Here is a 23,211-nt window from a genome sequence, read left to right as displayed (position 1 = left end):
GTACTGTCATAGTGCCCCAAAAGGAGGCTTAAGATTATCCTAAAGGAGCAGAGAGACCTTGAAAAAAGGGTCCCAAGGAGGCCTCACCAGGAGCCAGATTGCTCCCAAATTCCTGCTAGAGAATTCACCTTCCTGTGCAACTCAGGCTACCCAGGTAAGTGTCCTAGTTTGTGCTGAGGCCAGAGGAAGTTTCTGGGGCGATATCCCAAACATTAGTATATTATTATATATAATACCTAGTATGTTCAGAATGCTACGCAAGTGCCTGCTTTCATTCAGCTCAAATGTATTTAAAGTTGAGAGAGAGGGAAAAACGAAAGAGAGGTAAGGGAATTTGGTACAGCACTCTAAATCACACAGCCCAAAGTACTGAATTGTTTGATGTTTTCCGAGTTGGTGGAAAAAGATGCTGCTAGGTCAAAACACTACTGCCAGTCTAAAGAAAAAATACTGCCTTCCAAGATCAACTCTGAGGGAAAAACATGAAAAGCTGGTCTGGCAGTTTTTATGCCAAATCAGAAGGCTGAATGAGACATTTTTAGAGGCAAGCTATTGAGCACTCAGATCTATCTACCCATTTAGCACCCAGCCAGAAGGGTCTATTATTAGTCATTCCTGATTCAAGAGCTATTTGTTTACGTACACATAAATAAAAGCATAAATGACGTGATTTTCTGTGAAATTTTGCTCTGCCTGTCACTCACCATTGTATTGCTGAACAGAGGCATTCTTAGATACCAGGTTTCAGAAGCACATGGTGCACCAAATAAATAAAACTTAATTATTAACCCTGAGGTCTTTGCAGCCAGGATTTCTGGACTCAGTCCAGTCACTATCACTATTTCAGTCTGAAGTTCAGTTTTATTGTATTTGAAGGCACTGTAAAAATTTATATTCAAGTAAAGTACTGGTGCCATTTATGTCAACTCACATCATCTCCATTCGTCCACCTTTGCAGTTTCTTCATGCTTAGTTTTAAGGACATTTTTACCTAGCCTACCAAGGGAAGCAAACGCTCCACAAAAACACTAATATCATTAAATTAAAGGTAGTATAACCTATTAAAAGGCTTCCTTATGTGTAAGCAGTATTCATCTGTTGACTATTTTTTTCCCCTCCACGTTAATCCACACTTAGTTAGAAATTACAGTTGTAATTTTCAAGATAGCAGGCACTGACATTTATCTGCTGTAACACTAAACAAAACAGGAATATCTGCTGCAACCACCACAGAGTGTTTGATGAGTTTGTGTCTAATAACTTTCTCCCCCAACCCCCCAAAAAGCCCACTTCCAGTTACTTTAAGTGTATATTTCACTAAGCAACAACAAAGTTTTAAAATGTCAAGACATTAGAGCCCATTTGAAATTCACTACTTAAAAACCACAGCTCATCATATGGAGTGACCCACATATTATAGAAGTTACTGCAAAGCTCAGCAAACCTTACTTCTGGCAGAGGGCTGGCCGGTTTGGTTAGGATTCCTCCCACATAAACAACATTTGGTAGCGTGGGTCTTGGAAACTCTAGTGCTACATCAGTACAAAGCATCCACAGGCTGGATCCATGAACCAAGTCATACATGGACCGTTCTGGTAGAACCTTGTATTTCTGCATTATCCTTTCATATTTTGGCAGAACCAAAAAATTGACTCCAAATCTTGAAATAATATAAACAACAGTATTTTTAATCCTCTCAAACAGGTTCATGTGATCTGTGAGTAGTGAGTTAAATTCTGGAACATAAGACAGGGGAGCTGGAGCACCTACTTCTGCTGGATACCAAAGGCCAGTTGAAAAGACAGCATATTTGACCCCTAAAAGGTGAGCTATCACAAATCCACACATCTCATTAGGATCTACCAGGAGCAGGTCAAATTTTTCCTGTTTCAGGACACGCATGAGGTTTTGGTTGCCCACAATCATGTCACAGTTCTTGGAATAGTGATCCAGGATATCAAACAGTTCCAGGACTGTCAGTTTCCCAGAGAAAATACTCCTCATTTTGGACTGGAGAAAATCATCCGAGGTGCTGCTGTTAAAGATCCCTGGGTAACGCTGAAGTCTATAGTGATTAGATGGAGGAATATCTCTGCCCTCAGAGAGGAGAAACACTGTCTGGTGACCTTGGTCATGCAAGGCTGAGGCCAGAGTCTTGAAAATATAAAGATGGCTTTCAAACATAATTGGCGGCACAACAACGATTTTGGCAGCCCTCGCTATCCCAACAGCACTCCACAGGAGAATGAGAGCTGGAGTGTACGGCTTCATAGCTGAAATGAGAAATAAAAGCATTACATCAACAGACAACAAATTCATATGCTACCTGGGAGTCAAAAAAAAAAAAGTTACTATGTACCATCACTAAGCGTGTCCCATGAGAGCTAATCATATCTCCCCATCTCAAAGTTGTCTTTGCAGTAGTCGCAGGGAACAGGATAGCAGCCACTTGGCTTCAGAGTGAATTTGGCAGTGCTCGGTGTTAAATAAAATCTGCCTTTTTTCCCTCCCCTCCCTTTCCATCTGTCTTTAAAAGGTAGATGAGGCTTCTTCCAACAGATACTGATATACCACTGCTATTATATGGCAGGAAAACTGACAATGAAGTTCGTAACCTCCATAGAAGATACTGTGTGCATCACCTCTGAATTATATATGCAATACAAAAACTGTAAGATCTTGAAGTCAGCCCTGAGAGCTAGATCCTGCTAGGTTTTAGATTATATTTAAAAGTACAATTGCATTATGTTCATTTTAATATACTGGATGAATTAAGCATTCCTGAAAGATGCTAGGTTCAGAGACTGAAGGGCTAAAATCCTCTATTTATTCACACATCAGGCACAAAGGATATATTGGGAATGTAACTTTCCTTTCCACACAGAATATAAGCCTTTCTACTATAGATAATTCAGTCCTTGTTGGCTCTATTGGAGCTTGTAATATGCCAATTGTGATTCTGTGGTTTGTTTTCACTGCAGTGAGAGCTGTAGTTGACACTACTGTTAACACAGTTATAAGCTTTTCTGCTCCAAGTCCTTGTCTGATCGTCACCCACAGCTTTTAAACCAACCTTCTGGTCTGGTTTAAGGATGCCATTTTATTTCTTATAAGCCAATGAGAGTTAAGAATATAAGCGTCTGTTTAAAAAGACAAGCAATTTTTTTTTTCTTTAACACTAGCCAGATACATGGGGATGGAAAGTTGAAGTCTGGCAAGAAGATACTACCAAACAAGAATCAACTTAACTACTTTGAGCTTTCAAAAATTATACTTCATGCATGAGAACAAGTGAAACAGAGGGAGTTAAGATGTTCATGTGTGCACTGCTAACTTCCATTGAAGTACTTTTAGAAGCGCTTGATTCAAAACCCACTTAAATCAGCACTTGAGCACATACTCAAGCATGAGTAAGACAACAGGGTAGACCTAAACACAGACCATTCGTGACTGTAGCAGGCTTCTGGCCATAGAAGGGAGAACAAGAATTTTCCTCATGTTTTTGTGAGTATAGCCTATAAAACACTGTGTAAGCCAGATGAGAGTAAAGCGTATCAGAAGCAGGGAGAGGGCACATCTGAGTGCTCTTCAGTCACTCTGACCCTCTTCAGACATGGAGAAATGAGTGCAAGCCAAACCACGTGATCTGCTCTTTCCTTTTGCCAAACCAAACCCTCATGGAAACGAGAGTCTGTTGCAGTATCCTTCATAAATAAGCACAATGGAAACAGATAATGTTACTACTCAATCTTTGTTATCTTCTTACAGTATAGTCTTATACCCCTCCTTAAAACATTGTTTGGGACTTTTTTTTTTTTTTAAATGGTATGTGAGTTACCAGCTTACCAGCAGAGCACCTTACATTTGTACTGTTACAATATGAAATTTTGCTTTTTGAAAGGTGCCCCAGTTTTCTCCTAGCCCAGCTTTGCAAGTAGCTTGATTCTAAAACCTGTATGAGCATGCACCAATGGAGGCCACATAAAGTTAGAGAATTACCACAAGGTACATAGACTATTTTAATCACATTTATCATGTGAAAAATTATTTTACTGCATCTGAAGCCTTCTCCATACTTGTCTTCAGAAGTTTTGGATGATGCATAGCAGATTACTGGCCATCACAGAGAATTTTGCTGATTTTAAGCATCACCAGCAGTACTTTGTGTGAGTGTGTGCACATGCATGCGCATGTTTATGTACAAAAAAGTTCATTCAGGAAAAGACACATGGGTTTTCTCCTGTGACAAAGCCCCGCTGCATTAAGATGCATAATAAGATCTTACAGTTTCCATGGGCAGGTAATAAAGAACTGAACCACAAGAATTGATTGAAATCTCCACAACACCAACATATTCACAGGCTGAAGCAGCGTTCTGCGAAGTATGCTGAGAAGCTTCACGGTTCCCAGGCACAACACTCAATTTCCACAAAGGTAACACTTTGGGGGAGGAGGGAGGAAATTACTTGCAGAAAGTGTACTTACAAATGAAATTTTCATCTTACTTCATTATTGTCTGACAGAAAATTCAGAATTTTAAGTTTTTAAGTTGCCTCAATTAGTGTCTTGGAGATCAGCATAGAACATCTCCTTCAATGCAAATAGCAGTAGCTAAACTAATGAGCAACCATATTCCTTCTCCAAGAAATTTTTTTTTTTGGGGGGGGGGGGGGGGAAGCATTACTACATCATGGGAAACAGCTTTACTCACCTCCCAATCTCTAATTTTTTTTTAATTATATAAGCTTTGAGAGAAAATGAGCAATGACTCCAGTCTTGAGAAAATGAAGTCCAGTATTGCTTTGTTTCAGTATTTGTTAAGCTTCCAGCATGAGGGCCTGACCTATCTGAGAGTTTAAGGTACAAGTTACCTTTTTAATTTAGGTGTTCACTTTCTTTGAAGACTTTCTAGAAAACTGCACGATTCCACAGAGCTCCACAGGCTTCCCAGGAGCTCTCGTTTAAAGGATGTGGTAGAACAGGGCCCCACTAGTCATCTGACTTATTGCCAATCTGTGGAGCTCAGATTTTAAACTGTGCCCGATAGTTACACAAGTGAAAAAAAATGTAGATTTGGCATAATATTCACAATTGGTACAAACAAGCCACACTCAACTATCTTCAACAGCACTGCACATCAGTGGAGGATACCACCAGAAGATAAAAGAACTGTTTTGTTTTTTTTAAAAACAGGTTCTTCAATAAAATAGTCAAGAAAAACAATTAATCAAACTGGGAAAAAAATTATTGATTACATCTCCTCATGCTATAAACACTCCCACGGTATTAAGTTACTGCTTCTGTCAACAGTAATGATACTGCAACACCACAAATGGAAGCGTAAGATTGGGAAACTCAAAAACAGTTAATATTCTAACAGCAATAGGAATCAAAGGTAACAGAAGCCTAAGGGCTAGTCATGACCTAACAGCTTGCCAGATGCAAGAATCCCATGCTGTACTTTGATCTCCTTATCTGATGCAGGCTAAAAGCACATCATGTCTTAGTGAAGAGGAAGACACAATACTTAGCCCTAAGACATATTTTCCACAAGTTAGGTTATGTGCATGCCACCGAAAGCCACATGGAATTGCAGCTGCACTTCCTTAAAAAGACTACAGTACCACACCACCATTTCCTACCCCCACTCCATTAGACAGCAATGTCTTTAATAAGAATAGCATAAAATATTTTACTGTTTACAAAGCTACTACAAAGCACTACCCATGTAATAAGAAAATCTGTCAACATAATGATGAACAATTTACAGAATTTAATTTTCCTGTAATGCAACATATCAGTATTGAAGAGACAATACAACATTCTTCCCTGGAAGTCTGTAACTTGTGTTATCTTCACTACTCAAAACTCATTAAAAAATAAAACACCACACACAGGTTTCAAATGCATTACACAACTCCTTTTCAATGTAAGCATTCTCCACAGGGACAGCAAAATATATGCATAGTACCTGCCAAACCATAAATGTATTACATACATGACACTTTATTAGAGAAAAGCCTGCTGAGTGACATTTTCTTTAACTGAGAAAGATGGCATTGACCTTATATTGAACTAGGTCCAAGGCTCCACCTTTGGCAGGAACGTCTAGGATGAAGCCTCATATTATCATCCCTTGACCACCCAAAATCAGGGCTTGAAAGGTTTGCATTTGGCACAAATGAGGGCAGTCCTACAATATGTAACAGCACTTTGTAAACCCACTGACTTCAAACATAATTCCCATTTTGCCAATGGGAAAAAAAGAGATAGGTGTTCAGTGTCATCATCAAGATAACAACACATGATAACGCGAATTCAGCTCAGCTCTCAGTCCCACACTTCAAAAGTGGTCAGTAAAGAACAACTCCTCAAACATGCTAGATATTTTCACTAAGACAGTGAGCAGCTGACACACGCATATTTGAATGGGAATTTCTGACTCTCAACTCATCCCTAAAAGCAATTAATATCTATGAGTGTCTGAGGGTAGACAAAGGGGACTTAAAAGAGGACTGGAGAACTACATGGGTTGTGCTCGGTTTGAAGGCAGCTAATCGAGAGCAGAATGTAGGCACTCTTCACACTAACTTTCAGTCACAACCCAGTAGTGAACACCCAGAACAAATCACTCACCAGAATAAATGAAAAGGACCAACACCCAACGCAAGTGTTTCCTGCTTCTGAATACTAGGAGTATTAGAAAGAACTGTCAACTGTCCTTAAAGAAGGAAGGAAATAAAACCCAAAGCCAGAGGATGACATGTTTCTTCAAGATAGTTAATATATTAACATTTTCTTCCTTTGATCACGCTTCGGATTTGCCTTCATCAAATAAGATTTTTTGGTGCATGAGCCATCTTTTTACAGCAGAAGGTCCAAAAACAAACAGAAAAAGGAACAGAAAAAATATCCAAACTTTCTAAAGTTTAAAAAATTATTTGGAAAATTATCACTGAATTGAAAACATTACCATTAGGGCAAAAAGCCCTAAAACAAAAAGCGAGTATGGAGAAAAAGTTAAGAGGTAAGGAGTGGGCTTTTATATGAGTAAAAGCAACTGCTGTCTGTAAACAGTTCACCTGTTGGAGTGCCGCAAGAGAAAGTTAAACATTAAAAAACACCAGGATGTTAAACATTAAGCCTATTCCAACAGCTTCTCACAAAGTTAATTACCTACATGTGGCTTTTCAAATGAAAGAAAAAGTATGAGTCTTAATGCCCATTACAAAAAACCAAGCACACACAGAGATGTAGAAGGATGTTTTCAGCTGCCCAGAAAAGAGCTCTAAATCCTGCCCTCCCCTTTTTTAAAGCAATTTTCTTCCAGTCACCCAGAAAGATGAAGCAGGATCTTCAACCAGAAATGCGACTGTACAGAAGAGAAATCAGTGACTTGCAGATGAAAAAAAATAGACAGGAGGGGGATTCTTCCCCCATTTTATTCACAAAGGCTTGATATTAAAAAAAAAAAGTGTGGAAAGATCTTGAAGAAAATTTAAGTTTCATATAATTTATATGAACAGTCTTAATGTTTAAGTGAATACTGTAAAACTGAATTAACACTGCCTTTTGTATCTGTCTTAAAAATGATTTCTTAATTTGAAATATTTATTAACTTACAGTAATAGTCAATTGCAGTGCTAAAATTTATGCTGAATCCTTAATAATATGCTAATCACTCTATAATTAATACTTACAGGCTATTTTTCCTCTTTTTTTTCAGCTTTCTACCATGGGCTGCCTACTTACATACTATTTCTGAATCTCACAAATAACTGTTTTGTTTTCAAGCCAGCAATACTGTTTTCAATGTATTGAGTGAGAGTTCCAGAAGCAAAACTCGCTCTCAGGCACCTCAATATGCAGCAAAACTTGAATTCTAACTGGAAGAATATTTTTCATTATTCAAAAGTAAACAGTTCATATGTAGTTACGTGTTACTATATATAAGCAGTACTTTTTATGCACTCATAATACATAACGCTCTTCATTTCTAAAGAAGCAAATAAAAGAGTTTTATAGCATTTATGTGCTATGATGCAAGCAATTTTTTCAAATACTTTCCATCCTTTCAGCCTCTCTTCAAATTCATCAAGTTTTGGTGAGCTTGCTCAGGCAGTTTGTTCAGAAGATGGACAACGATGCCTCAAAAGGTGCCCTTCATACTACACCATAGTGCTGTAATGACAGCAAACGAGCAATCTTTCCAGCCACTATCACTCTCAGCTTACCCGAAGGTTTCAGATTACTCCTCACCACTGCACAGATACCAGTTCACATTAAGGGAGCAGGTTTATGAACTAGATTTCCACCTCTGCAAACCCAAGTTCAAATGCTAATTAGCACTGAAATAACTGTGCAAATGGAAAGCTAATGACATGGCACCACAAGTGTGATGACAAAAAAAGGAGGAAATTTTAAGATTTACTTATATTTCAGTAAACATTGTTTACTAAAAACTGCAACCAGTGCTCTGGAAATGCACAGATTTATCACTTGAATCTTGCTTACAGTGTTGCCCTCTCTACTACCAGTTCACTACACAAAACTCAGTATTTCAGAAAGGAGAATAAAAATCCTACTTCCATAGCTGTAAACTGTAAACTGGATACAAGACGGTTCAAAAAGGAGATTGCTGTGTCCTGATTTACAGGGACCCAGTTCTGAACTACCTATTCAAAGTCCCATTGATAGGTGAAAATGTGTTTGCCTTAGCTGTTATTAAACACAGTTTTACAGATAAAACATGGTGTCCAACCTTCATAGGCTTGTAAACATCTCAGCTAAAACAAATACAGAATCAAGCCCTACAAAGCTAGGAGCATGAGCAAAGGCCTTGTAAGCGAAGCATTTTATCGAGTCTAAGACGGCACACGAAGAATAACTAACAAAAAGCACCTGCATTTAAGTCTGAAGTTGAAAGAGAAGAAAAAAAAAAACTTTCTGAAACAAATCAAATATTCTCCTATATGGCTTATAGGATGGTTCAATAGTAAGATACCTTATAAGCCCTGAAATAGTGAACTATTACATTGCCTAGGAAGAGACTCTGATAACAAGCATTGCAAAAACTTTGGATTTATATTCTTAAGTTTTTCCTACCACACATCTTGTTACAAATCGCTGAAGTAGTGCAATTTATGATTATGACACTATATGACACTTTATGATTGCTATTTTCTGTTGCAACGGTTTAGATAAGTAGTAAGATTTGACTTTTAAGTAAGGGCTCCTATTTAAACCAAATAAATTAAGTAAGAAATCATGTGCACGTATGCAAGGATAGGCTTTTGTATTTACTTTGTACAGTTTCTTGAACTACATTCTTTTATCCAACAGCTGTAGTATCTTTGTACCATTGGAATGCTTCAGTTACAGATAAGAGAGAGGAAAGATTTATAAACACTATGATGTTGCTGCAAGCATCCAGAGAGTTATTGTGCGATTTACACACAGAGCTTGTGAAGGAGGTATGAAGAGGGAGTCAACAGGCTATGCAGATTTGTGAAACTCTTTTCAGTAGCAACTTATTTGTATAACAGGTTTCATCAAACACAGAAAGATTTTATTTCAGTTTTAGTATTCAAGAGTTGGGAAAAAGGGTTTTAAAAACCTTGCTCAAAAGCTACATATTTCACCTCGTCTCAAAATAGAAGTTTTACATTTAGTACATAAAGAGTATTTTGAATAGACATGTTCATAGACAGATCTTTTTAAAAAAATTACAAGGAAACAAAACTCTTATGTAAAGGACATACTGTTCTAAGATTTAGGTGCAACATTCTTACTAGCACTTTGCCATCGCTTTCTGAAAGAACTGCTCTAAATGAGACTTTACAGTTATGGAAGACTATTGTAAATATCCAAAGAGACTGAAGATTAACTTTTGAATCTTTTATGAATTTATAATAACATATTCATAGAATAAAGATATTAACACTAATATATTCAATTTTTTACAAAGTCACTTATAAACCACAGCAAGGCCTGCATACTTTCTAGTGATAATACTGCAATATTGATAACATCAGTCAAGAAGGGATTTACCTGAGGATAAGCGATTCAAGTCTAATTAAATGTTTTCATAATATGAAGTATATGTTACGGAAGTGCAAAGGCACATTCTCCTTCACACAAGTTACATTCCTTAACACTCCTATGCACTACAATTGAGCAACCAACAATATTCAGTTAAAAATACATACTTTATTGAATGTCAGTATTGTACCAGTATCCATTTTCAAGATTCAGTCCAAGTAACTGTGTGCAAGCAAGCTTCATAGGATATAAAATCTTTATGAAACACTAATGTTCACAGACCTACCATGTAAGTCAGTTAATACAATTAACTATTTTCTATAACTATAACTATTAAGAACTATTTTCATCACCCCAATGAAAGTAGAAAGGGGGAGAAGAGCAAGCTCTCTTTTGTTCTGCTGTGTACAAGGTAATTGAAACAAGGTATCTGAAAATTCCTATAAACCATACATCTTTCACCTTAAGTATCAGGGACACAATCTGCAAATACTAATTTATATATCAGTGTTTGTTGCTAAACTTAAGCACTATTCCACATTCTTCTGTAAGGCTTGGTCAGGCCGAGAAGCAATGCATGAAACCTATCCTTTCTAGTGCCTACGTCCAAAGTAGTATAGCACATCCAGCGTGGTTTACTGATGCAGACCAGAACAGGCTACTGGCCACATCAACTCCAACATCTGCACGCGAGCCCCCAAACCAGGAGCACTGGGGAACACGCTGCAGAGACACACCAGTAAGACAGCTCAGGCCAGGCCCGCAGTTATGAGTTCAGGCCCTGCGCCAGAATGAAGCCAACCGTGGACACACACGGTGCTGAGATGGAGCCCCCAAGTTCTGGGCACTTTTGCACCAAGTATTTAGGTCCACATGCAACATTGCTCAAACTGCTCCAGCCATTTTGCAAAAGAACACAACCATTAAAAAAAAAAAAAAGGCAAACAAATCAACAAGTTTTGCTGCATTTCCTAGAGACACGGGTGCTGTTTAACCAGTTACTCTGTGGGCTTGAGAACAAAGGCCCTGCTCCCGCCGTGCCCCTGCTCTTCTGCAAGCAGCCCAGCGACAGGAACACCCATCATCACGCCGCACATGGGGCCTGACAAAGGCACCAGCAAAACGACAGGAACAAGCCAGCGAGAAAAAAGAAGAAATCCTTCTATCTGCAGAGAGGGAGCAAGCATGCATCACCGCAGCTGTACGAGCTCTGGTGGAGACAGAAGAGATTTCTCACCCGAGACTGCCAACACCTCGGAGGCAGGCAAACAGTGGGACAAGGATGAAGAGTCCCGAATTCCCAGCTCACCTGTGACCGACGGCTGCTGTTCAGGGGGTAGCGCAAAGTGGCAGCACAGGGGAAGGCAGGCCCAGAGCAGCCCAACACGGAGCAGGGCCTACCTCAACACTAGGGCATTGACCTGGACCAAAACCCACCCCACCTCTGCCTGGTGGAGGTGAAGGTGCCTCCACCGGGGGGGGGGGTTGAGTGCTTGACCTCCCTATGCTGGGAGGGAGGAAGATGAGCCCAGAAAACCTCTTCTTTCTCCCCAGCAGCAGAAAACAGATTGAAACACTGGCTTAACTAAGTATCCAAAGAAAGAAAAAAAACAACCCAAAAAACAAAACCACTCTCAGTGATGGACTCTTATTTGGTAAGACGGCTCTTTAAAGAATAGACTGGAAGAAAATGCAGTGCACAATTTTCCAGGAAGCTTCATTTGTTGATGCAAATGCAGGCTATAGTTAAATACTGCAATTGTAAAGGCATAAAATTTGCCTCCTAAATAAGCTGCAGGATCTGAAGCAATATATTCATTTTAAATCTATCACACATTTTATTGGAATTATATTTTACCTTAAATAATAGGTTGGGGGGGATGCCTCATTTCTCACTGGTTAGTTTCAGCTTGGTACAAGCTATCTCTGTGTCACACCATCACATGACACCTAGAAGCACTGAATGAATTTCTTTGTTCTGGTTCTGACCTCATCCTATAGCAAATAACTACATTTTAGTAAGTCACACAAACAGAATCACAAGGTTAACTATAGCAAGTTTGTCACTTACTGCAATGGGAAATGCAACTTTCTTCAAAGTCAAAATACTTGCTTTAATGATGTTTTCCTCTTATTCAGCTCAATTAAAATAACTGTATTACACAAGATTGTATGCAGCAACAATGTATAGTCCAATCCTGTTCAGCATGTATAGTCTGTTCATCATTTAGTTCTGCTTCCAAAAGTGTGCATTTGCAGCTAGGTTTTTTTTTCCCCAACTAAAGATTAAAACCAAACTGTTGCTTTTCACTTTCAGATTTCTGTTTTGTCATGTTTGATTTGAAGTACTTGCTAGTAAGATGTTTTTTATAATATGAAGTACTGTATATAACTGCTTTACTCCATATGCAATTTTATCCTCCTGGGCTCTCATTTTAAAAGCAAGAGATCACCTATCAGAATCAGGAAGGATAAAAATCCCATCAGGGCCCTTCTTAAAAGGTGCAGGCTGCACACCATGTGGGGGCAAGGGGGAGGACACCCTTCCCCCTCCCCCCAGTAGCTATATAAATTTTGTTAGCTATACAGAGACTTCCTGCCAATCTCTAACTTCAATAGTGGTCTAGGACTGGATTATAACTTCAGTAAGGAAAGAGTCTAAGGACAGATTTTTTTTATAAAATGAAAGCAAGTAGTTTTTGAGAGAAAAGCCAAAAAGAGAAGGTTAATTCACAAATATTAAGGACTAAAACAAGATATAGATCCAAAGGTTGCAGAAAGTCAAGATAAAGGTGACTGTGTGGCTCTAAGACCAAGATTCACAGAGGACAATCTGAGTGTAAAACCAAAACACACCAAAAACTAACCATTCAGGTATGCATCAAGTGCTAGCACATGATGTGCACGTGTCTATTCTTATTACATTCTCTGGAACATGGGTAGCTCTTCCTCCACCCTTGGAAAAAACCTAAAACTTTTTGAACACTATCACTATATCACATCTATTTAATGGTGATGTATAATAGAAATATGTTCTCTTAAATACAGTAGTATTGTAGACTATCAAGTTATTTCAATAATAAATAGCATAAAAATAATAATAACAATGCAAGATTGACCACTTTTAAAAAAGATGTGTAGCTTGAGATTAAAGTAATTTATTTTATTTGGCATCCTCCCATCTTCTTGACTGTGCTTTAATGAAAATAAAGCTAATTGATAAACAAGTAAAACAATTACCAAAGTAGCATGAGGTAGAGTAAATGAAACATTTACCACTATCAACGGTTAAATAAACACTGTAGTTTTAAGTTGCACTCTTTAATGAGACACAGTGCGTATCAGACCTTTGAAAGAAAAATTCTGATAAGCATCAACTGTCCTTGGGTGAGTTTTCACATAAGTCTTCACAAGATTTAAGCCAGCAGCTCATATTTACAGACTTTCAGGACCCACAAGCATTGGATGCCCAACACCCTAAACTGGCCTATCTAGTCATGTTGCTAGAAAACCCTTACATTTTCACTTTAGAGTGCTGGGAAGAATGATTTCTGCAAACAAGGCTTTCCATGAGCACTTTACGGTCACTTTCTTCCCAAAGAATTCTGTGCCTGAGGACCAAAGACCAAACAAACACATGCACCTCAAGCCTCAGTTTCTGTAATTCTGTCAAAATATCCTAGAGACCAGAAATAACATTCTTCCAAGGACCAGACTTAAACATGGACCTAATTCTGCAATAAATCTTTCTCTGCATTTACAGTACATTGGTGTCTGAACTTTATTCAGATTATTGTGACAATCTCCCCCAATTTCCCTCAGGCACAGCACGTTTAGTTGAAGAGAACCCTAGAAGGGAGTATGAAAGATTTGGATCCTTTTTGCCAGCAGCGCATAGAGCAGCAGCAAGATTCACATTGCCTATAGCTCACTTCATAGAGTATCAGCACTGCAGGCTTTGTGTAAGGGGAGGAAAAAAATATATATACAGAGCCTCTCTTAAGCCATAAGAAAGTTCACAGCCAGCACTGTCTATGGCCTACAAGCTATAAATACAATTTGGGGAGATGCCCTGAGGACCACCAGGATCAGACACAAACCTGACTGCCTGGTGGCTGCAACCAGGCAGCAACCTGGCAGGACAGTGGTTTTCAAAAAGATGAGGGAATTGGAGTACATACTCATCTCTATCTTAGCCACTCCACACTTGTCCTGATCTTCCTGTTTAGCTGGATAGCCAAATTCCTTGGCAACCCATCTGCCATTACTAAAGGGAACAGTGGCCGTAAATGGCAGCTTAGTAAGTTCAAATTGGCACTAGGAAAAACTTTGTCACTGGAAGGGGTAGTGCAGCACTGAAACAGGTTACCAGAGGTTGTGAAATCCACTCTGGAATATATTCAGGGCTTGGGGTGAAGGGGCACAGAAAAAAAAAGGCTGACCTGACCTAGCGTTGCCCACAATCCTGCACCGAGTGGAATATGCACCAGGTAACTCCAGAGTACTGCCAAAGCCAAACATAACCTGCAAGCTCTTCACTGGCAGCAACCTTCCAGACAAAAAAGCGTTTGAAAAAGCTACTGCTACTCAGGTCCAAGTTCAATGTCTGAGCACACCCATGCTATAAAAAAAAAGTATTTTTCAACACCTGCTTACATCATGATAAGCTGGCAGAACTGGCTTCCCAAACAAACTCATAAAATAAACATTTAACATGCATACAGCATTCTACATTCTCTAATAACTATCTCATAAAAGAACAAAATTGAATCTTAATAATCCAAAGTGGATACAACTAGAAAACCTCTACTATGGCTCAGCAATGACTGTTAAAATAACAAGTGAGAAACTAAAAAACCCACTCATTTGAAAGGGTATTTTAGTGTAGAATTTCCAACAGTATGAAACGTTTATGCATTGTGGCACAACATCTCATCTGTTTGCACTGTTATCCCTTGTATATATTTCCCATGTTTCATCTTAAACAAAAATATTTAATCAAAATGGGGGGGGGGGAGAAAAGACAGGTTATGTCTGTGAAACAGATGAATACACATCAACTAAATACATCTCAATCAGTTCAGCAAAAGATGTAGCCAAGAGGAAAGACGTACAGCTGCATTCAGCAGAGTAGACTCCCTCTCCAGACTTCACAAGCGTCGAAGAAAGCCCATCCAGGTACCCTCTTGACGGCCACGCTGCTGGGTTTGGTAGTCACAGGGCCTGCCAGCTACGCCTCCCATTTTATCTCAGAAGTAAGTTATACAGCTACATGTTGTTTAAATTCTTCTCATATTTAGAACAGTATTCTGGCAGAATTCCTGTTCCTCATGCATGTTTGATTTGGACAGGTACGCTGCTTTGATCACTTTTATAGCAGAAGCTAGGAAAGATCTGATTTTTTCCTCTGAATTTGAAAACCCCTCATTCAAACATCAAATTGGGAGAAGAATATAGGTGCTCTGGAAAATAAAGTTAAGGGCAAGTAAATAACAGCACAGGAAAAGTGACTTTTTTTATGCAAATAGTTCTACATTTTTTTGAAAGTTGTTAAAACTCTTTTTCAAAATAGCTGTATTTTAAGAACCAGTGCTCTAAATTACAAAGACTTATTCATTTGATTTAAGTGGTAGCAAAATGACTTCTCCGATTTCAAATTGGGGGGGGGGGGGAAACCAACACCAAATTGGGCAGATATGAAGGCATTTAATTAGAACACAATTATAACTAAGTCCTTGAAATTAATTACAGAATTTGTCATTCATTTCAAGGACTTGGTTATTGTTTGAAGGTTGTGCTACAGCTACCCGCTCAATCCACACATTTAACAAATGTATGAAATACCAGCTTTTTAAAGATTATGGCTGTGGATTTATGGGTGAAAACAATTTCACTCATAGTGTTTTAAATACTCTGAGGAACTCAGAAGGTCCTCCACCCTTTTAAGACCACACTGCTAACTCCCCTTAAATACACTGAGACACAACCTCCAGCAGGCTTCAAGGGATGTTTCTGTTTTGATTTTTGTAAATACATTGTTTCACCAGGGCATGGGGCTCATTTTCAACCCATTTCAGAACCTGAAGTTGGCCCAAGATTTCCCATTAAATTCTCCCTTCACTTGCTGATGAAGGTTCTGAAGATAGGAAGGGAAAACAAAATCTCTTTAAGTGATTGAGTTCTTGTGGAGTGAAGCCATCCATTCACGGAAGAAAAGATTAGCACAGAGCAAAGAAGAGGAAAAACTATACTTGTTTCATTATACAAATAAAATTATGTGCATGACAGCAACTGTGCTACTTAAGGGAAGTCACAACAAATCAGATCACTACTTTTTCCAACTCTGAGCTATGTCATTTAGAAAACAAACACCTACACTGTTTTTTAATTCCCTTTCTAACCTCTTAAATCATACCTGTTACATTAAATTCACTTGGCAAGTTTGCAAAAATATAATGTTTTGCAGGTATATTTTCCATTAAAAATCACTTCTTCCCAAACAGAAAACACCTTTTGAACCGGGCTAGTAGCTATTCTCTTTTTTAAAAGATTGTCTACTCTAAACTAGAAGTTCAGCATTTGGCAACGATGTTGTACATGCCCCTTAGTCCCAGGTATAGCTGATTAGGTGTGTTGCTTCTAAAAACTAAACAGATTATGTTATTTCATAAAACCTTAGGTAAGAATGTCAACTTTTGCCTTATTCAGGGATTAACATAAGTTATATATGACAATTTGTTAAAACCAGTAAAAATTTCAAAAGCTTCCAGAAGAAAGGTCAAACTACTTCTCCAATATACTGGCTTCAAAAAAGAGAACATTGTCAGAAATCTTTTATGTAATTAGCAAAACTTAAAATAATTAGCATGATATGATTACGTAAAAGCAAAAAGGAAATTCCAGGATTCTTAGAGACAGGAAATCCTTTCTATTACAGATTATAAAACATTACAAAAAGGAAAACTGAAGAAATTTTAAGGTACTTGCATGAAAAACAGTGATGAATTCCTCTGAAGTTTTTTGTACAAAGCTACAGACAAGTTAAAGATTCCTTACCTAAAAAGAGTATTCATGGTGTCTACACACTGAGCATTTAAGATAAACAGCACCTAAATATTTCTAGTATTTCATGACTTGTAATACTTTGTCAAAGAGTTCCAGAATGCTTATGTGTCATAAGTCTTGGAATTTCACTCCAGACATAACTGTCCTGGGGATGGGGGATACATACTTTAGGAGAGAGAATCACATTTAAAATGTTCTAGTATATTTTGCTTCCTGAAAAACAGGGACAAGAGGCCTCTATGATACCTATTCATAAACAACGCTGATCTGTACCAGAATTTATCAGTTTTCAGCCCAAAGGTATTTTCTTAAAAATTTTCAGCATGGAATTTTTTTAAAGGACAAAAATCCAAACAAAAGAGCAAGTGATTTCAAATGCTTTCTATTACTCCAGTATTTCTCAAACACTAAACCTATTTTCTTCTTAAATATCACTCCGTAATACTACAGCAGCAATAAAAGCATTTCTGTTAGGGTTAGAATCTAAAGAGAAAAGCTATTTCATTTAGTAAACATCTCTTGAATATGTTCTTACAGTAAATGTCTCAATGGCTTTTAATACTGTAGTGTGATTTGCTAGTAAATAATTGACAAGGGACTCATTCAAGATGGAGTAGCTAAACTGAATTCTTGGTACTATTCTAAGGGAAGCAATCTGACTAAAACAGTGATGTGGAAAGAAGAGCTTTAAAAGGCCCAAAGTGTAAAAGAGAAAGGAAAGTAGGTGCGGGCAATAAAATACACAACAGTTAAAATCAGGAATAGTGTAGCTCATTGCTGGGAAGGAGAATTAGAAAATCCATCAAATCAGAGCAATAATTTTTATTAGAGTTATTAGTATAATTAATTGCAGAACATTTTTGAAGTGGTAGGAGAAGTGTTTCACCAAAACACATGATCGGTACAAGACTCCACAGGTACGGAAGAACAGGACCTACACAGAACTAAGCTCAGTAGCATCATTTTATGCATGATGAGGCTTACCGCCATACCTTCTTATGTAATGTCTGCACATGTAGTAACAGAACTACCACAGGAAGACTCTGACAAAGGTAAATTTGATTTTTTTTTCCATTCCTGGAAGGAAAATGTATTCCTAGAAATCAGCCAAGTCAATCTGTAGCAAATGATACAATACAGGAAATTATGACAGGTTCTCATAATTCCTCTTTACAAACCATGATCCATAGCTCTCCTTAGCATTCACTTACCAACCCAATAAGATTCCTCCAGATGAGCCAAGGAACAGAGTTATGATTCCAAAGGGTTGATTTGAATAACATAACCTCTATATATTTTAGATACATTAAATATGGCATTAAGTTTTGTGAATGTGGTACTCCTGACTACCTTTAATTTCCCTAAATAATAACTAAAACACATAAAGGTATCATAAGGCACCAATATGGAGTTATGACAGAATCCTGCCTTGATCACAGGCCAAGCACAAATTCAATCGGCAGCTGCAATGACTGCCAATGAATTATTACAACAGCTAGCAGCCATTCACCAAGTAGAAGTTGCCACCAGTGTATAAAACTAATCCACTGCTTAGTGATTGTTGCTTTAGTGAATGCAGCTGCTGCCGCTCCCCTTGCACAGGTGAGGAGAGGGCTCTGTATTACAAAGCTGAGCTGACATGACTCAGCCCCAACGCATAAGGGGACTACAGGGATCACCTCCAAGGCCTTCTTCAAACCCTGCTTAGTTCCATAGTCTCTCCATCCAAATTCTATTTTACAACTGCCTAAAGTGCTTTAAGAATAGGAAGTTTAAAGGGTATTTACAAAATATTTTAACATGATTCTCCCATTAGAATCTATATACTTAATAGGCATGTATCACAACAAGAAAGTCATTTTCCTTGTTTCACGCAAAGAACTCCTGTTTACTGGTAAATGTTGCATAAAAGGTCAAACATAAAACACAAGCATTTCAGACTCATTTCCTAGCATTTCACAGATAACTTGCACACTTTCTCAACAAAAATATGTTCATGATAGTTTGGTATATCTGAAAGAATAGTATGATCCAAACAGGAACTGGTTAGTAGTTTTAAAAAAATGTCACTGCAGTACCCAGTATTCAGTTTGGATCACTGACCAACACAGAAGGGAAAAAAAAAAAAAGGAAATGCAAAGTTAAGGTTAATTGCATACTATGGGGTGTTGATGCTATAGAATCAGCTCAGCTAAAATATAAGTGACCTTGCATGACCATTGTTTGGGAAGCCAGGCAGGCAGTTTCAGATAAGAAATGCAATTAAAGACAATTTTAGATTAAATGTCTTTTTTAAAAAAAATGATACTACAAAAACTATTCCCAAAACAAAGTCTCTTAGTCATAACACCAAAGTAGTATAAAAACAAAACAAGAAAACAAAATATTGCTTTCCATATGTTTGTTTTGGGGTGAAAGATGTTTAAGAAACTCTACTACTGAAGTTATCCAGTACTGTTCATTCCTAGGCAACTTCAACAAACATGCAAGACGGACTGCGTATTTTTAATGATTTCTTATTGTTCTGAAGTCAGTTATTTGCATACTCATTTATAATAAGTCATAAAAAACAAAATACTATTTAATATCTGTTGAAATATTGACATTTTATTCACATTTCTCTTAAAAGTTTGGGTTTTTTTAATCCGCAGGGGACATACAGCGGCAATTATGCAATGTTCTTTCCTAAACAGCAAGGCAGTTTGGATGGAAACTCAGTTCACATTCACTGAAAGCACAGCTCACTCAAGACACCTACCAGGCTAAATATTCACATATATGTTCCTGACATTAAGTTTCCAAGTTTATGGTTGGGCAATAATATCAGGCGCCCACATGCAAATGCGCCTGCCTGACTTTACATAACAACTTTAGGATGTCTGACAGTGACAGCCCCTCATTACAACACCAAGAGCCAGATAACTGCTCTAAGCAGATGACTGGGAAATCAAAACTAAACTTGAGCCGAAACTGAGGCAAAGCCGGTGCTTTAAAGGCTCTCCACACCGGGGCCTGCGGCAGTGCCTCGCTCCACACCCCCGCCGCTGAGCGCCAGGTAACGCGCCGCGGCGGCAGCGCCAACGGCCGCCGCCAACGGCCGCCGCCCAGGCCCCGCCGCGCGGGCAGCGCGGGCGCCGCGGCAGCCGGCCCCAGCAACTCCCCTCCCTCGCACATACTTTCACCGCTCACTTCACTCCCCGAACTTCTCCGAAGTATCTGCCTTCGGCTAAGGAACAGGATTAGTGTTTGCTTTAGCGTTAGTATCGCTGCGGCCCCTTCTTCCTTCTCACACAGCTTTTAGGCGCCCAACTTCCTCAAGGCGCAGCGCGGCACCTGCCGGGCGCGGCCCGGCCGCCGCCGCTGGCGCAGCGCCCCGCGGGCGCCCCCCGCGCTCCTCCCGCCGCACTCGCCGCTGCGGCGACGCACGCAGAGGGCAGCCGGCATGAGCGACCCCCCCTTCGGCCTGCCGCCCGCCCCCGAGGCGCTGTGCCACACAGGTGCCATGCCCAGCGCCCAGAGCCCCTCTTAGGAGACGGTCTAACCCCCCCCCCCAATCCCTTCTCTCCCCACAGCAGCGGCTCGTGCCCACTTCAGGAAGGAAAAACGAAGGAGAGTCCTTTTTTGCTCAGGAATGACGCCCCTCAGCACCCCCACGAGCGCACCGCGCTTCGCCGGGTCACGCTGTCCCCTCTGCCCCACTCCCCTTGGCCAGGGACACCGCATCGCCACAGCCTCCCTTTCCCCTGCGGCTTTTCTTGGCAGCCCTCAGCTTTCTCCCCCCCCCCCCGCCATCACCCTTTCTCCTGCCCCTCCTCCCGCCCCATCGCACCCTCTCCTCCCGACTTCTCCGCGGGGGGTGATGCAAGGCGCCTAGGGCTTCCTCTTGCATTAAGGAGGAAGGGAGGAAGGATAGGAAGGAAGGGGGGGAGGGAGTGAAAAAGCAGGAAGGTGAAACGAGAACCTCCCTCCGCGCCCACCTCCCCGCTGCCTGCGCCCGGGCAGGGACCCCCCCCCCCGCTCCGCGCCTCGCAGCGGAGCCGCGCGGGCCGCCGCCGCCTCAGGGGGCAGCGGGCCCGGGCCCGCCTTGCCTTCCCCTTCCCGGACACCCCCCTCCCCGGTGCCCCCGGGGGTGTTTCCGACCTCCCTCACCTCTATCCCTTCAGGGCCGTTTCTCCGTGTCTTTGCCTCTGGTAACAAGCCGAAGACCAGAGCAAGTCGCTTCCCGCTGCTCGGGGCTCCGCTTGCCGCTCTTTTCCCCCCCCCGCTTCAGCCGAGAGGGCGCGGGGGCTGCGCGGCTCCGTCCGGCCCGGCCTGAGGCACTGCTCCCGCCGGAGCCCCTCCGCTGCGGCGCCAGGAGCGCCGGGCCCGCCCTGTCCCTTCCGCCCAGGCTGTGCTGCACCTGCTGCGGGGCCGGGCTGTCCCTGCGGCGCGGCGAGCAGAGCAGAGCAGAGGAGAGGGCACTCTCGCTCCGTCCTCCCTCAACTTCTCATCACTTCCCTCTGCCCCCGCTCCGCTCCGCCGTGCTGCCACCCCGCCGGACGCATGCACCGGCACCGCTGTCGACACTCCTAGAGCCGGCGGCCGCTCCGGGAAGATGCTGCTACCGGGTCCCCGGCCAGTCGAGGAGAGGCCGCCCTCACCCCTTCGCCGGCGCGGAGAGCTGCCGTCCCGGCCCCCCGGCGCCCTCCCGCCCCACGCACTGCCCCGGCTGCCCGGACAGCGGGGCTCCCGGCGGGGCAGGTCCCCTGTGCCCGCCTCTGCGGGCGGTGCCGGCGCCGCCTCCGCCAATCAGCCCGTGCGCGGCCGGGGCGCTCCGTGCGGCGGCGGGCGCCGCGCCTCGTCCTCCGCGCTGCCGGGGCGCCGAGCGCGCTGGGGCGGGGGTGCTGGGGCGCGCGCTGCGCGGCGGCGGCGGCGGCGGCCCTGCGAGGCACCGGCCCCCGCTCCCCTGGGAACCCGCATCTCCACGCGGCGTGACCGCGAGGTGCCTGCCTGAGCGGGACCTTCTTTTAGTTGCCGGCTGGCTTTGCTTAAGGCACAACACACGTGCCCCCAAACTCCCCGGCTTGGTTCCGTACTTCGTTAGAGCCAAGCAGTTACCTCATGCGCCCTAGCTGCTCGAGTCATGTGTGGTCCTTTATGTTCTCCTTCCGCAGGAAAGAGTATTTGACTCCCCGCTGCCCTGGTCCCTGCCTGGGGGAAGGCTGACGAAAGGGACGTAATACTCCTCTATTCCCTCCCCTCTATCCTCCTGGAGAAAAGGCACCAACACCGGACAGAGGTTAAATATTAATGGTAATACCACAATGATTTTTTGTGTGTTTTTCTTTCCTGTTATTCACTTATTGTATAATAAAAAGGTAATCTCACAGCTGAAAGCAACAAGACACGCACTCCCCACCACACACACACTTTTAAAACTCCAACGTTTCCCCTGATTGCCTTATGTCATAAATTGAAAAGTGACTCTTCCTGTTCAAGGGAACAGAAGTCTCAAATGGTTTTTCTGGTTTGACAAGAAATCAAGGTACTCCTTTAGTAAAAGTAAAGGATCGAGTTGTATCGAACAAAACAAGAAAATTATGGAAATTTATCATCCATCTTTAAGTAAGATGAAAGATTGCCAGAACATAAACTTTAAATTGGTCCCCATTCTAGTAAGGATGGCTTGCAAAAAGAAAATGAAAACTTAGTTTTATTCAAACTATTCCAATTGATTTGAGACACAAAACTTCTCATGATATTCATTATAGTCTTTTAAGAACTCTTGTGTTTCCTGCATATAAAACAAATCAATAAAGTTTCTCAAATCCTATTGCCCCATATGATACCTAATTAAGATTAAATTAGGTGTTAGGCTTTAGAGGGTGGGGCTCAAATCCTCAGTGCTAATAGTGATGCTTGGCACTGAGTAAGTATTTAGGAGTTTCTAAAAATCAGGTTTCTGAAGTTAAATGCCCCAGAACCAAGGCACACAGAACCACTGTTCTGTTGAAAGCTTTAGTTACTTCTGGGCAAAATAATTTTCAAACTGCCAACTGTAGGTAATAGCTTAATAAGCTCAACTCCTCTGAACATCTTTACTATCTTCTAATTTCAATGGTAATT

General features: G+C 41.1%; 1 protein-coding gene across 2 annotated transcripts in view; it reads right to left on the bottom strand.

The window, feature by feature from the left end:
• The window catches only part of UGT8 (UDP glycosyltransferase 8), a 49,218-nt gene extending 27,471 nt beyond the window's left edge, over positions 1–21,747 (bottom strand). Inside the window, exons 1-2 of one of the 2 annotated variants that reach the window (XM_067297634.1) lie at positions 21,256–21,747; positions 1,450–2,273 (exon numbers count right to left, since the gene is read on the bottom strand). In XM_067297634.1, the coding sequence (XP_067153735.1) occupies positions 1,450–2,271 (822 nt within the window). In that variant the 5' untranslated portion in view covers positions 2,272–2,273; positions 21,256–21,747. Of the gene's footprint in view, positions 1–1,449; positions 2,274–2,359; positions 2,441–21,255 lie in introns of those variants that run through there. The other variant, XM_013951904.2, reaches the window with a different exon arrangement.
• Positions 21,748–23,211: the final 1,464 nt, after the last annotated feature.

The sequence above is a fragment of the Apteryx mantelli genome, chromosome 5 (genome assembly GCF_036417845.1).
Source record: "Apteryx mantelli isolate bAptMan1 chromosome 5, bAptMan1.hap1, whole genome shotgun sequence".
NCBI lineage: Eukaryota > Metazoa > Chordata > Aves > Apterygiformes > Apterygidae > Apteryx > Apteryx mantelli.
Note: the sequence above shows the minus strand (reverse complement) of the source record. Positions and strands in the feature narration are given on the sequence as shown.